This window comes from Saccopteryx bilineata, chromosome 5 (assembly GCF_036850765.1).
Source record: "Saccopteryx bilineata isolate mSacBil1 chromosome 5, mSacBil1_pri_phased_curated, whole genome shotgun sequence".
NCBI classification, from domain to species: Eukaryota; Metazoa; Chordata; class Mammalia; order Chiroptera; family Emballonuridae; genus Saccopteryx; species Saccopteryx bilineata.
In genome coordinates this window covers 211646515-211660955 of record NC_089494.1, presented here as the reverse complement: position 1 = coordinate 211660955, position 14441 = coordinate 211646515, and the positions used below count along the sequence as shown (strand labels likewise).

General features: G+C 40.4%; 1 protein-coding gene across 5 annotated transcripts in view; it reads left to right on the top strand.

The window, feature by feature from the left end:
- The window catches only part of SLC4A4 (solute carrier family 4 member 4), a 432895-nt gene that overhangs the window by 366317 nt on the left and 52137 nt on the right, over positions 1–14441 (top strand). For all 5 annotated transcript variants that reach the window (XM_066280764.1, XM_066280763.1, XM_066280767.1 and 2 more), the window contains exons 15-16: positions 1222–1292; positions 8415–8606. In XM_066280764.1, the coding sequence (XP_066136861.1) occupies positions 1222–1292; positions 8415–8606 (263 nt within the window). The remainder of the gene's footprint in view (positions 1–1221; positions 1293–8414; positions 8607–14441) is intronic.

Sequence of the window (14441 nt, the reverse complement as noted above, 5' to 3'; positions counted from 1 at the left end):
GTGACCATGGGGTCATGTCTATGATCCCACACTCAAGCCAGTGACTCTGCACTCAAGCTGGTGAACCTGTGCTCAAGCTGGATGAACCTGCACTCAAGCAGGTGATCTCAGGGTTTTGAACCTGGATCCTCTGTGCCCCAGTCCGACTCTCTATCCACTGTGCTACTACCTGATCAGGCTATAGGATACTTTTTTAAATTTATTTTTTGTATTTTTCTGAAGTGAGAAGCAGGGAGGCAGAGAGACAAACTCCCGCATGCACCTGACTGGGATCCACCCGGTATGCCCACCAGGGGGCGATGCTCAGCCCATCTGGGGCATTGCTGTGTTGAAACCAGAGCCATTCTAGTGCCTGAGGCAGAATCCATGGAGCCATCCTCAGTGCCCAGGCCAACTTTGCTCCATTAGAGCCTTGGCTACAGGAGGAGAAGAGAGAGAGAGAAAAAAGGGGGAGGGGAGAGAGGTGGAGAAGCAGATGGACCCTCCCCTGTGTGCCCTGGCTTGGAATCAAACCCAAGACATCCACATGCCAGGCCGACACTTTACCACTGAGCCAACCAGCCAAGGCCTAGAATACTTTTTAAATACTATGTTTTAATTTAGACTCATAGAAAAAACATCAAATATTTCCAAGAGGAGGGTTCATTTAATAAATAAATTTGGTTCTTCTGCAAGTGACATCTACAAATGATGCCAAATTATAGCAAATAATTTTTAAAATCAGATTAAATAATCACCTCAATTATATTTATATAATTAATTATTTAATACTTTTTTGTTTTTATACATTTTGCAAAGATATAATTTCTCACATACCGTCCAAATTTCCAAAAATCTCAAGTCAGTTCATTCTTATTTAGTAAAACGCCAGTTTGTGAGACTTCACTCTACATGAAGCCGGTCATCAACTTACTTATTAACAGCCATTTCTTCCACCAGGCAAAATGTGAAACCTGAAACAAATAAATCTTAATACCATCTCATTTAAATATTTGCCTTTGCTTCTTATCAGATTACAGCACAACCGATGGGTCTAATTTTTGTTTTTTTTTTTTATCAAGGTAAAAGGTGAATATAATTATAAAAAAGAAAAATTTATTGTGTTCTTATGTTATTATTGAAGACATTTTTATTATCAAGCCATGCTTTTTTAAATAGCCAGTTATGCATTTGGGTCATTTTGATTTTCTTTCTGTAGTAAAAATTACCTTTGTTTTCCAGTTAATATCTCAGTATCTAATGACTCCACCTTGGCACCAGAGGATTTGTCAGCTCTGTCTTCTGCCGACAGGGTAAGTGGCAATGTTTCAAACCACTTGCATACTTGCATGCTGTATACTCTAATTATTAGATTCATAAAATGGTGTCTGCTAACATTCAGCAATCCTAGCCTGAACACATATTTAATAATCAGCGATAGTAGGACAGAAATAACACTTTCCTTGCTCTGGTTAGCTTGTTTTCCTCTGGTCTTTTCAAATGAAAGTGGATATTTACTTCTACCACAGGCTTTTCAGCCCCACTTAGAAATTTAACTGCTTTATCCTTTAACTGTCACCTTGAAATACTTTCACAAGGTAAAGCAGAGGGAGCCGAGAAATGAGAGCGCGGTGTCCTCTCTCTGTTCCTAGTATGATTAACAATTCTTCTGACTACCAAATGGTATTGTGTTTCTTCACTGAGGGTGATTGTGGCAGGACTTTTCCCCTGTCACTTAGAAAAAAAACCCTGCCTCTGTCACATGATATCCTTTCCCATGGCAAGTAACCAAGGATCTTTAAGAGACTTGAACTAAGCTTTTAAAAATGAGCTGTTTTGCATGGAAGGTCACACACTGGACAGAATCTTTTGTGTTGGAGAAAAAGAGGAAAGTGCCGTTTCAGACTTCCAATTGTGTCCCTTCTACACTGGATATGGACTCTTACCAAAGAAGATCAATCTCTCACTTGTAAAGATAGAAACCATAAAACCTTGTATTGATAGAGTGCCCATCTCGCAGGAGACTAGAACATTTCTGCGGATATTAGACACAACGTCCCTTTCAAAGGTGATGTTTTGTATCTTTCCTGGACAACTCTCACTTGACCCCGTTTCTCTCTTGTTTTCATATTCTGTGGCTCTCTTGACTTCTTAAAAGTTTTCCCTGACTTTCCCCTAACTTTGCCTCTTTATTTCTTCTATTTTTGAGCATGCATGTGTTATATTTGTATGTGCAGGACAGTATGTTCTCTTAAAAGTCACATTGAGAAAAGAGTTTAGTTTCCAATCTTTGGAGCAGCCAAGCCTATTTCTTTGAAATACTTGATTAAAATACACTTTAAAGAGTTTTAATTAAAATCTAATAAAAACTAAAAAAAAAATGTTTGTGGTTAAAACCATAAGTTAATTTGCAATAAAAATTAATAAAACACTTAATTCCACTGATTTAAAAAGAGATTGTTCCTAACTTAATTTTTTTTTTGTAACCTAATTTTTTTTGTAACTAATCAAGGAAAGCTTTAAAATTAATGAATTTTTCAGCCCTATCTTTGGACAAGTCCGGGAGAAACTCTAGTAATTGCTATATAGTAATTATAGTAAGATGTCACTGCAAGAGTCATGGGAAAAATGGAAGTTGTGGCTGACTTCTGGTGTGACGATGATAGAGGATATAAAGGCACAATAGATGATTATAATTTAACTGCCATTTATAGAGCATCTACTAGGAATGAGGCATTTTACATCTCTTATAATCACCGTAAACTTAATATGTATTATAATCATTAACACAAACCAGCAGGCGTAATTATCTCCATTTTGTGGATGACAGAAATTGAAGTGCCGGAAGGTAAGACACCTATCTTGCTCTAGGTCCCAGAGCCATAAATGAGTAGAACAAGTCTGGGTGGTTGCAAGACGTGGTATTGGTCGTAGACCAGGATGCTTCCATGCGTGCACCCTGAAGTGTGGACCCTTCTGGTACCTGTGGATATGCACTACTCCCGGGCAGCAGTCTGCTTGTGTGCACATTAATTACACACCTTAATTAAAGTGTTAAGTTGCTATGTTCAGAGAAATGATTAGGAAAAAATGTGCATTTGTGTATATGTAATTATGAAAGATACCTTTTATTCTAGTTCTCATTTCTCCTTTTCTATCCTATCAATTCCTTTATGGGTACTTTGTACGGGCACACACACATAAACACACAGACAGCATATAGGCAGATGATCTAGATGTGAGTATTGAAGAGGTAATATGACTTACTGTCATCAGCAATAACTACCATTTATTGAACACCGACTAGAGGCCAGACTCTTTACATTAATTGTCTATAATCCTTACAAGAACTTTGTGAATTATTATGTAACCTGCATTTTATAGATGAAACAGAGGCTTAGAAAGGTTAACTGACCTTGCAAAGGCCATATCACCTGGATAGGGTAAAACCAGGATTTGAACTTAGGGCTTTCCAATTCCAAAAATGCCTATTTTCATTTGGGGGGGGAACCATAACTGTGTTTCACGCCGAAGAGTCACAGAGACTGAGTTCTCCTGTCAGACTGCCTCGTTTCAAACGCACGGCTCCGCTACTTAACAGGCTGAGGGACCTTCCCGTTTCCCGTCTGTAAAATGGTGATGGTAATAGTAGTTACGCTAAAGATTCTGCAGGGCGAGGCAAAAGGAGGTTTACAGCTGTGAGTACACAAAACATAGTTTATTCCTGTATTACTACTTATTAATTATTGTATTAGTTTTCATACAAACAGCTGTAACCTCCTTCTGCCCCACCCTGTGTATGGGTCAAAGTCATGAACAGGCAGGACTTAGCAGAGTGGCTGGCACATACTTACCTCTCAGTCAATGTTATGTCTGTTGTAATTCTATTCAGATATTATTAATATCACTCCAGGAGGCCACGCTGCCTCCATAGCGCAGCTTGGTGGCGAGAAGAAACTGGAAGCCCTTGCTTCTGGCAGGTTCCCGAGATCTTCGTCTGCCTCGCTGTGCTCACTCTACCACCCCGAGCCTTTCCTCAGACATACAGTCATCAGCACTTCATGTCCTTCTTTTCATTGCTGCCGGAATTAGGTCATGAGAGGTGCTGTCGAAGCGACAAGCCACCCCGAGCATCAGCGAGACTCCTCTCCTAGGCCTGGGGACATGCTGTCAGAGGGAGCAAGACCTTGTCCCTTTAGTTTCATTAGTGGGAAGACAAGCTGCCTTCTTCCTAGCAACAGGGGCGTGTTTTCGGGGGAAAGATCAGGAAAATTGGTGCGTTAGAGCCTTTAGACCGACGTTAGAACTTGAGAGTAACCATCGAGATAAAAGGGCAGGTTTTCCATCATTTTCATTTATTGTTGGAATCATTGTGGCTTTAATTCGTCTCACCTTCATCAGTTGCCCCATAGATTTCTCCTGTGGCATAGTCCTTCCTCTCGCGAACACAATCCTTTCACAGTTCCCTGTGAGAGTGTGAGATCAGCCACAGTTCATCCACACTGTACAGCCAAACAAGACGCGTTGCGATCCGCTGGCCTCCACTTAGCAGCTCCCAAAGGGAGAGGCCAGATTTCAGAATCTAAGGTCAGTCTCGTCTGAGAAGGTGATGGAGTGGATCAGTTAGTATTTATTTTTCACATTAGATTCTTTTTCTTGTTGTTTTATTAAATTGAAGCACCTTGTAAAAGGTGCAGTTCTTATGCGTTTGTTGCGATGCATTTTGACAAATTTATACCCTCGTGGAACCAGCACCTAAGGCAAGATAAAAGAACACGCCCTTCATCCCAGAATGTCCGATGGAATGCTCCACAACTTGGTTTTTGTCCTAGCTTTTCTGAGCCTTGGGAGATCTTTCTTTGCGCAACTGCTCTGCCCTCAGCCTTCAGAGGCCAGATGCTTTGGACCTCTTCACTCAAAAGGGCCCGAGTGCCCTGTGGGTTTTCCCTCAGCTCTTCTGCCCTGCCTCCCATCTTCCGAAAGTGGCTTTCTTGCATTAGGTGGAGCCTCGGTGTCCTGGGGATTTCCTGCAGCGATCCTGTCTCACCTCCAGCCCTTTGTACACTGCCTGGGCACTCGGCCGGGACTGTGAGACAGTCTGGTGGGTGGATACAGGCGCCATCCATGCCGAGGGCTCCTCACAATTCTCATCGTCACTACAGATAGCTATTAAAAAGTCATTAAAAGTTTGGCTTATTTCTCCTTACCTCCATCTACAGTTGATTTATCTTCCACCTGCCACTCTGCCAGGGGTGAGGTCGCCTATGAAGGTCTTGTAACTTTGGGGAATTTATTTAGGTTTCTTTGCATCCTCATCTTTGGTAAAATTTTAAAAACTGTCATTTTAGAGCTTATCTGGTTTGCTTTGGTTGTTAGGTTGGGAGGGATGGTCTCCTTCAACTTTCTATATCTTAAATAATTAGCGGTAATGTTTTACAATAACACATATACTACAGAGGAGGGCAGCTCAGATGCATCCTGTCCATCATGAAGTAAGATGGCAGATTACTGCCAATCTGACTCACCCGCTGCAGGGAAACACCCCAACTGAGTACATGTACTATTTAACCTTGAGACTTTCATTTGTAGCACTACCCTCATTTATATATATATTTTAAAAGGCACATATTTTACCAGTCTATACTCAAAGAGAGCAATGGAGAATTTTAATTTTTTTTTTTTTTTGCTTATTATATTCCCGAGTGAAGCATATCACATCCACATGGGGATGCTGTTAATCATGGGACGAAGAGGTATTATAGTCTCATATATTCTGCTTGGCAATCAGACAAGAAAGCAGGAGTGCTTCGAGTTGATATCCCTTCGGGACAACTCTAGGAGTTAACGTTCATTTTAATAAGAAACGGAATGTCATACTCATCTTCCTGTATAGAAGCTTCTTGTGATTCTTCTCTCATTGAGAAATCAAGTGCAAAAATCATGCTGTCCTTAAATCTCCTTGAAGATGACACGTTCCTGCTTTTTAAAACATTATGGAAAACTTAATTATGCACAAAAGGAGACAGAATAGTGCAGTGAGCCCACATACGTAACAGCTAGCTTCAAAGGCTATGGACATTTGCCCACCCTCTCTCATATATTCCCCACTATTGTGTTTGGAGAGGATGGTGTAGTATTTTAAATTTTTAAATTATTTTTTTGGTAGACTTTCTACTTTTAAGAGTCAGAAACAAATCCGCTCAATATAAACAGGGTCTCTAGTAAAGGAGATTTAAAAAAAAATAGACTAAAAGTCTCTTTTCATGAGGTTGATTTTAGTTGAGACCCTCAGGAACCTGGGTCCCGTTTTTTTACATGTATTTTCTCACTACCCATCACACAAACAATCTGCTTTGATCCCTGGTCCCCTTCGAGTTCTTCTACATGGTGAGCATTCAGCAAATTTTGAATAAAGGACTTATTGGATAAGTGAATGAAGCATTGTATATAAGCAAGAAAACATCTCGATCATTTCATGGATATCTGTATAATTTTCACTTCAATGTGAATCTCTGTAAGAAAATTAATAAAACTCTTCTGTTAGGATTGTTTTGGGGCAGCTTATACCTCTTTCAGAACTCTAGTTATAAAAAGGCATTCTGCTGTTATCAAAGAGCTGAGCCAAAATTACAGTAAATTTTTGCTGATTTTAAAACAAAGAAATAGGTTACCTATTGTGATCTCTAAGCTTTAAACATATTTTGCTAAAAAAAAAATCCATATGCAGAAATTTGAAAAACAAAATGAGACATGATTAATCACCTCTTAGAAGCAGAGTTTGATAAAAGGTTAATTATGCAATTTACTGGTTTACAAGTTGAAGCTATTATAGAAAAAATATTCCAGGGAATGATTTAGAGTTTATTTTTTATTGTAAAAAAAAAAAAAAAAGTGTCAGCACTTTACATGTTGAGGCCTATAAAAATATAGAACTCTTTCTGGCCAGGGAGTCTTCTTATATATATGTAGTCTTTTGTGACTAGATCACTCACATCAACATATCAGGAAAATTTATTGAACAGTAAAGGGTGCTGATGATGCATTTGGTTTGAAGTTGAACTCTGCTTCCAAAGGACAGGAGAAATTCACCGTTTCATATTAATTTGCAAAGTAGTCTAAAATAACTCTTCTGTTAGCCCATGATATACCCATTAGCCCTGGACCCAAGAGGACGTCCAATTTCACAGCGTGAGCAGATTCAGCATCTGGTGCGGACCTGCCTCCTAGTCCATAGACAGCCTTCTTCTCGCTGTGTCCTCATATGGAGGAAGGGGCAAGAGAGCTCTGTGAGGTCCTTTTCATAAGGACACAAATGCCAGTCATGAAGGCGCCATCATCTCCCTCTAAATACCATCACATAGGGAATTAGGTTTCAGTATGAATTATAGGGGAGCCCAAATATTCATTCAACAGCACCTCATAACCGTGGTCAGTAATTGACTGCAGGAAGGCATAACATTCCAGGTGAGGTTGCTCTAATGAAGCAGAAGGCAGTTCTCCAGAGAAGGAGGCAGATGTGAGCGAAAACTCAGACAGCTGGGCGATGGCTGCCCTGGCCTTATTCACTACGTTAGCAAAAAGGCTTCTCCTGCACAGTAGAAACAGAAAATGGGAGCAGGTGTGAGCTGCCATTGAAAAGGACAGCGCCGACAACATGACAACAATTGATGAGATAAAAGAAAATCTGAAAATTGCCCTGTGAGCTTAAGGCCGTGTAACTTGGGCTGGGATAGCTACCCCGTCCACTACCCCACAGTCCATTCAAGCATGTTCCGATAATGGTGCTCCTGATGCAGATGGGGTCAACAAGAAGAAAGCTGTATTTTATTCGGATATGCAGTTGAAAAATCAGGGACCATCAATATTTTATAGTTCCATTCCTTAAATCACCAACTTCAGTTCCTTAGAAAAGAAATAGCTCATTTGTAGAAATGGCGAGTGTCTTAGTGAACAGAATGTAACTTTCGGAGTGTTGGCTGTCATGGGTCATCAGCTGGAAGCATAAGGAGCTGCTCACTACAAAAGTAAGCACTCTTCTTGAACACAGGTGTTTCAGAGAGTTTCACGTTTTCAGACTGACCTAGGATGTCATGTGTCTCAGTGTACTCTCAGGAAGGTTGACAGGGAAGAATGACTTGGTGCCTTGTTTCTGTTGAACAGATAGGTGATTGCAGTGCTGTAGCTCAAGTAGTTAACAGACTGCCTCATTCTCATTGTATCTTCAATAATTGCTAGCCTAATTGCTAGCCTCCCCAGCCTGGCTTACCTGCTATGCCATTAACACATCATCCAGTGTCACCCTGCAGTGGTGACCTTCAGACTGTGTATAAAAACTTTTAGCATAATCCCTGTATAGCCCATCAGGTAAGGTATCAAATGCTGCTTTTGATATGCAAGTGTTCGCTAGGAAAACTGTTACTGTTTTTCTTCTTCAGTACCATAACACTACCTTGGATTGGGCAACTTTGTCGAAGAAGGAGTGTTTGAAACATGGAGGGACGCTCCTGGGGAACAACTGCGACTTCGTTCCTGATATCACACTCATGTCTTTCATCCTCTTCCTGGGCACCTACACCTCCTCTATGGCCCTGAAAAAATTCAAAACGAGTCGTTATTTTCCAACCATGGTAAGTACGAAAGCTTTAAATAATTTCCATTGAATTGACACTCTATGAACGGAAATACAATTTTATATAAAGAAAAGGACACTTGTAATTTAACCTGTCTGATATAATTTTGTGCATTTAAAAAATTGCTTTTCTGTCTTTGTATGCATACGTATTTTAAAAATAATTATAGTCCAGCTTTGAAACACCTTCCAAGGCTGTTGGTCACATAATTATGTCATAAATTCTGACTGCCATAATTCTGACTAGACTAAAATGAAAAAAAAAATGGGACATATTCATTGCAATAATGCACGAGTTAAGAAAATACCTTTAAATCCATAGTGTTTGAGTATACAAGCAAAAACTCATTTCATATTAATTAGGAATTTTGATGTAGAATTTCTTGCTCATCAGCTGTCCATGTGAGCAATTTAGTAGTTGAATTATGCGCTGTAGCATTAAACTTAAAACTGTGTTGTTACATAAGCATTGGTATAAGGTATGAGTGTTATCTGAGCCAAACTTTCTTTCCCATAATGATGAATGTCATAGTATGGAAAAACAGATAATTGAGCTGAGTTGTGCAGACATCCTGTCTCCCATTAATATGCTTGGATGAATGTAAAGTCAAAACTGGGAATCTTTGAGAGACAACAAGATAAAAATCAACATTTATTTAATGGAATTTTTTTTAACCTGAAAACTGAAACTAAGATAATTACCATTCAATTCTCAGTGTTTAGGATGTCAGTAATTCTTAGGTGATCTTGATGATACCTGATTTTTTTTTTTTTTGATGATACCTGATTTTTATCAGTAAACTGCTCTATACTGGAATTTCATAAAATCTTTCCACTGTGTTTTGTATAGGAGTGGAAGAAATTTAAAAGACAAGAGATGCAGTTGTTGAAGTTCCTTTTTTTTTAAATCCTAGGAAATGAAACCAGGTTAATATATTACTTTCAGCTAGGAAATTTTTGAACTGTCTGATTCTTCTTATAAAATTAAAAATAAAGGCAGTGGTTGGTTATTGTCAGTTTTTTCAAGCTACTACAACAGCCATAGACTGAGAGGCATATAACAACAGAAATTTATTTCTCACCATTCTGGAGGCTGGGAAATCCAAGATCAGGGGCCATCATGGTTGGATGAGGACTCTCTTCCTGGTTCATCGCCATCACCTGGTTGCTGTGTCCTTTTGCTGGAGGAGGGCTAGGGAGCTCTTTGGGGTCTCTTTTGTAAAACCACGAATCTCATTCATAAAGGCTTTTACCCTTATGATCTAAGCACCCATCTAAGGCTCTGTTTCCTAATACCATCAATTTGGGGTTTAGCATTTCAACATGCGGGTTTTGCAGAAACACACATTCAGACCACAGCAATAATGAAATGTTTTGAACTAGTGGGCCCGAGATATGAAAAATTTCCACAAAGTGAAACATAGAAAGATATATTCAACTTAGTCTGCCTAAAACTGGCATCACAAACTAGTATTCCACAGGCAAATTCAGCCCCTAGCCATTCTTGGTTTAGCCCACAGCCTGTACACACATACCTGTGCGTACTCGTACCCGAGGCCTGGGGAATCTGGACTTCTCAGATGGTTACCGTCTGCACAACTCTGTATTGTCTAAGACTTGTCTGCTTCACACATTCAGACTAGCTGCCTGTCCCTGGAGACATCTGAGCTCGTGACACATTCACTCACTGGGAAATACGTGTGTGTTTCCTGGAGAGCAGATTCCCAGGAACGGTCTTCAGGGTGATTTCTTCTTCTCTATTAAGGTTTTCTTTCTTTCTCAATTAGGAATTCATTGAACATCTTGGGGATCATCAGCCAGTTTCCAAAGTCTGATATCAGACATATATTGCAGGTGGAAAAGTGAAAAATTTGTGAAGCGCTTCTAAGTTGTAATTAGCAAAATAAACTAATTTCAACCTTAAGATGAATAGAGATCATTTTAACTGTCAGTGTCGACATCACCTTTTTCTTTCAGCAATAATTTCCAAATCGAAAATATTCGTTAGACTAAAAGAAATTTGACCCTTAGGAGAGTCCAAGTAAGTAATTTCTCAGCCGCTGATAAATGCTCTTGAGAAAGTCATGAGTATGTGAAAACGGAATAATCATAGCGTTGTAGTTACAGTTCCTTTTAAGAAAGTTCTGCGCATAGCTGAGAATCGAATATACCAAACCATACACTAAACAGGCAGGAGAAAACGTATGTGATTTCTAAGGAGCAGTGTTTGTTTCAGTGTATGGCCTTCCAGACTTTCCTCTCCTTTACCTCCTCCACACGTATAGTGAATAGTAACAACACATACATAAATTCACACATACATACATGAATAATAAGCACAGACTTTTTCTTGCTCATTTGCAAAAACATGTTTTCACTTAATCTGTCATTTAGAAGGATGGCCTTTTTTTTTAGGTAGGAGCAGATAGGTTTATAGATTCTTACACTTCCATATTATATTTTACAATTAAAACATATGCTTAAACATGATAAGTTAGTCTTTGATTGTTGTGATAATAATCAAGCCTAATGGTTACTACCTGCTCACTCACACCAACCTGAAACCTCTAACGTCTCAACATGTTAACACTGGGTGACGGTGCCCTTCTCTTACAAAACGTCCTAGTCTGCCTTAGCTTGCACAGTCATCTCTCTTTTGTACTCTCACTACAAAACGTTTGTATGAGGTGTTAGTCAATTAAGACTGCTGGACAACTGTTATACTGCTATTTTATGCTTCACCTATCACATAACAAACTATAGTTGGGTGCAGACTGGGTACTTAGTACTTGTTGATTTTTTTTTTTTTTGTATTTTTCTGAAGCTGGAAACGGGGAGAGACAGTCAGACAGACTCCTGCATGCGCCCGACCGGGATCTACCCGGCATACCCACCAGGGGCGACGCTCTGCCCACCAGGGGGCGATGCTCTGCCCCTCCGGGGCGTCACTCTGCCGCTACCAGAGCCACTCTAGCGCCTGGGGCAGAGGCCAAGGAGCCATCCCCAGTGCCCGGGCCATCTTTGCTCCAATGGAGCCTTGGCTGCGGGAGGGGAAGAGAGAGACAGAGAGGAAGGGGGGGGGGGTGGAGAAGCAAATAGGCGCTTCTCCTATGTGCCCTGGCTGGGAATCGAACCCAGGTCCCCTGCACGCCAGGCCGACGCTCTACCGCTGAGCAGCCAGGGCCAGTACTTGTTGATTAATGGAAACCAGTCAAGTAGAGACAAATGTTGCATTTATGAAAAGGTCACAGAAGTGAAGTCCTAGAAGCTGTGGATTCAGCCCTGCCACTGACTGGCACCTATGTACCCTGTGACCGCCAGCTGTGGATTTCAGTCACCACATGCATAAAGGATGAGCTCAGCTAGATGGCAGTTAAGATCTTTTAAAACTCTCGTATTCTATAATTTTTAAGAAAGTTTTCTGATGCCGTGTCCTAAATTAAATAAATTATCTATATTAAACTAGTGCTTACAGTCTTGATCAGGACTCACAAACTTCCAAAAATTACCTACAACTTTATGCCAGGTTCATTGTTGTAGCTGCCACCAAACTCTCTCTATGGATGACCCACAGCAGTCATATAGCAAAGCCAACATGTGGTTTTTCTTCCCACATTTGAATATTTGAATGTACTCATCTTTCTGTATTCTTTGTTTTTTGTGTGTGTGTGAGAGAGGGACAGAGAGAGGGACAGACAGAAAGGAAGCCAGAGAGATGAGAAGCATCTGTTCTTTATTGTGGCTCCTTAATTGTTCATTGAGTGCTTTCTCATATGTGCCCTGACTGGGGGGCTACAGCAGCATGAGTGACCCTTTGCTCAAGCCAGCGACCTTGGGCTTCAAGCCAGCCACCTTTGGGCTCAAGCCAGCGACCATGGGGTCATGTCTATGATCCCATGCAAAAGCCAGCGACCCCACGCTCAAGCTGGTGAGCCCACACTCAAGCCAGATGAGTTGCACTCAAGCTGGCAACCTCAGAGTTTTGAACCTGGGTCCTCTGCATCCCAGCCTGACATTCTATTCACTGCACCACTGCCTGGTCAGGCCATCTTCCTGTATTCTTTATCTCAGCTAAAAATATCACCTATCCTCACAGCCACCCAAGATCAAAATTTTAAAATCGTATTTAGTGTATCAGTCAAGAGTCCCAGCAGGAAGAAAATTATATGTTCAAATAATGATTATTTGAGGGGTTTAACAAAGGCATTATTCAAAAAGGTAAGGTTAGATGTAGGGGAACCACAGAGACAGTGCAGTGTCCAGAGCTAGACACAATGGGGGTTATTAGTACACTGATCCCAAAGGACATAGAAAGGGAATGGTTGCTGGAACATGGAAGAAGAGAGAAGGGGAGAGAGCTGTCTTGAGAGGCACTGTGACCCAGGATAGATAGATTTAGCTAACCTGAGGCAAGCTCAGTGGGACACCACTAAGGGAATTAATACTCTGGTTTCTCTCTTCCCTGATGACCTGTCCAGGCTGCCATGGACTAAACCAGCTGGACTCCAGAGAGCAAGGGAGCTCACTGTAGACCACACAAGTCAGCCTCCCAAAGCAGAGAGCATGGTGGAAAGGGTTCGAAAATGGGTCTGTTCTGACAAAAGATGATATCCATTGCATGTGACTCCAAGATTTTCCTTGATCAAGCTGACCTCCTTGCAGTCATCTTGATTATCCTGCTATAATCTATCTCCTTTATACTCGTACTTCTGTTTCCCTAGTTCAGTTCCCCATTGCTTTTGCCAAGACCAGGGTCAGTTACCCATGAAACCATTTGCAGTCCATCACCATGAACACTTAAGATGGAAGACTTTGCTTTTGCCAGCCTTGCTATCTGGAATTTAATTTGTATGTCAGTCCTTTCCAGAGAGTCCAGATGTTCAGGAGACATGGGTGGAATTCCAGTAGTCCATGGACAGTGTCCTTTGTACCCCCATTTTTGTTAGAAGGGTGCATCAGTCTGCTGTCCTGCACAGCTCCTGGTCTGTTAGATCAGCCTCAAGTCTTTAGTCAAAGTCTTTCAATATCAAAATTTCCCAAAGAAGCGTCATGGCATCATCTATGATCTATGGCAGATGACTCAGGGCATTAAACATAAAATGTTCTGTCAGAGTCCCATACCAACAAGTGACCATATGCATGGAACAAAAATGCTGTCACTGCATATCTGGTGGCAAAATGAGAGAAGAAGCATAAAGGCAGAGCAGAACTGTGACTAGGAGAATTTATAAAGCCCTCTGAATTAGGCAAAATTATCGATACTTTAATATGTCAAATTCAGTGTAGGCAGCTGATGTATGTACTGTGTTTTTTGCTCCATAAGACGCACCTGACCATAAGACACACCTAGGGTTTTAAAAAGGAAAAAAAAAAATCTGAATCAAGTGGTGTGTTCAAATATTTAATAAAATACCGTATTTTTCACTCCATAAGCTGCATGGGCATTTCCCCCTCCACTTTTGGGGGAAAAATGCGTGTTGTGGAGCAAAAAATATGATAATTGGCATGAAGATGCCTTCCTTAAGGAATTACATAATTTTCTCTTTTTTTCTCTCCTTAAAATAAGTAACAATTCTAACCCTCATGTGAATTGATGTAATGTTAAGATTCTTTGTAAATTTACCTCTTGGTTGTAATAGCCATTTAAACAAATAAAATCAGTACATTCCAGGTGACATCAACAGCTAGGAAACCTTCTATGCTTTATTTAGATGACATTTGAGCAGAATGTCCTTTGATGACTTTATTTTTAAAAAAAGATATTCTATAGCATATACTTAGACTGTTCATTCAATATTGGGAAAAATTATTGTACCTCTTTGCTTATCATAAT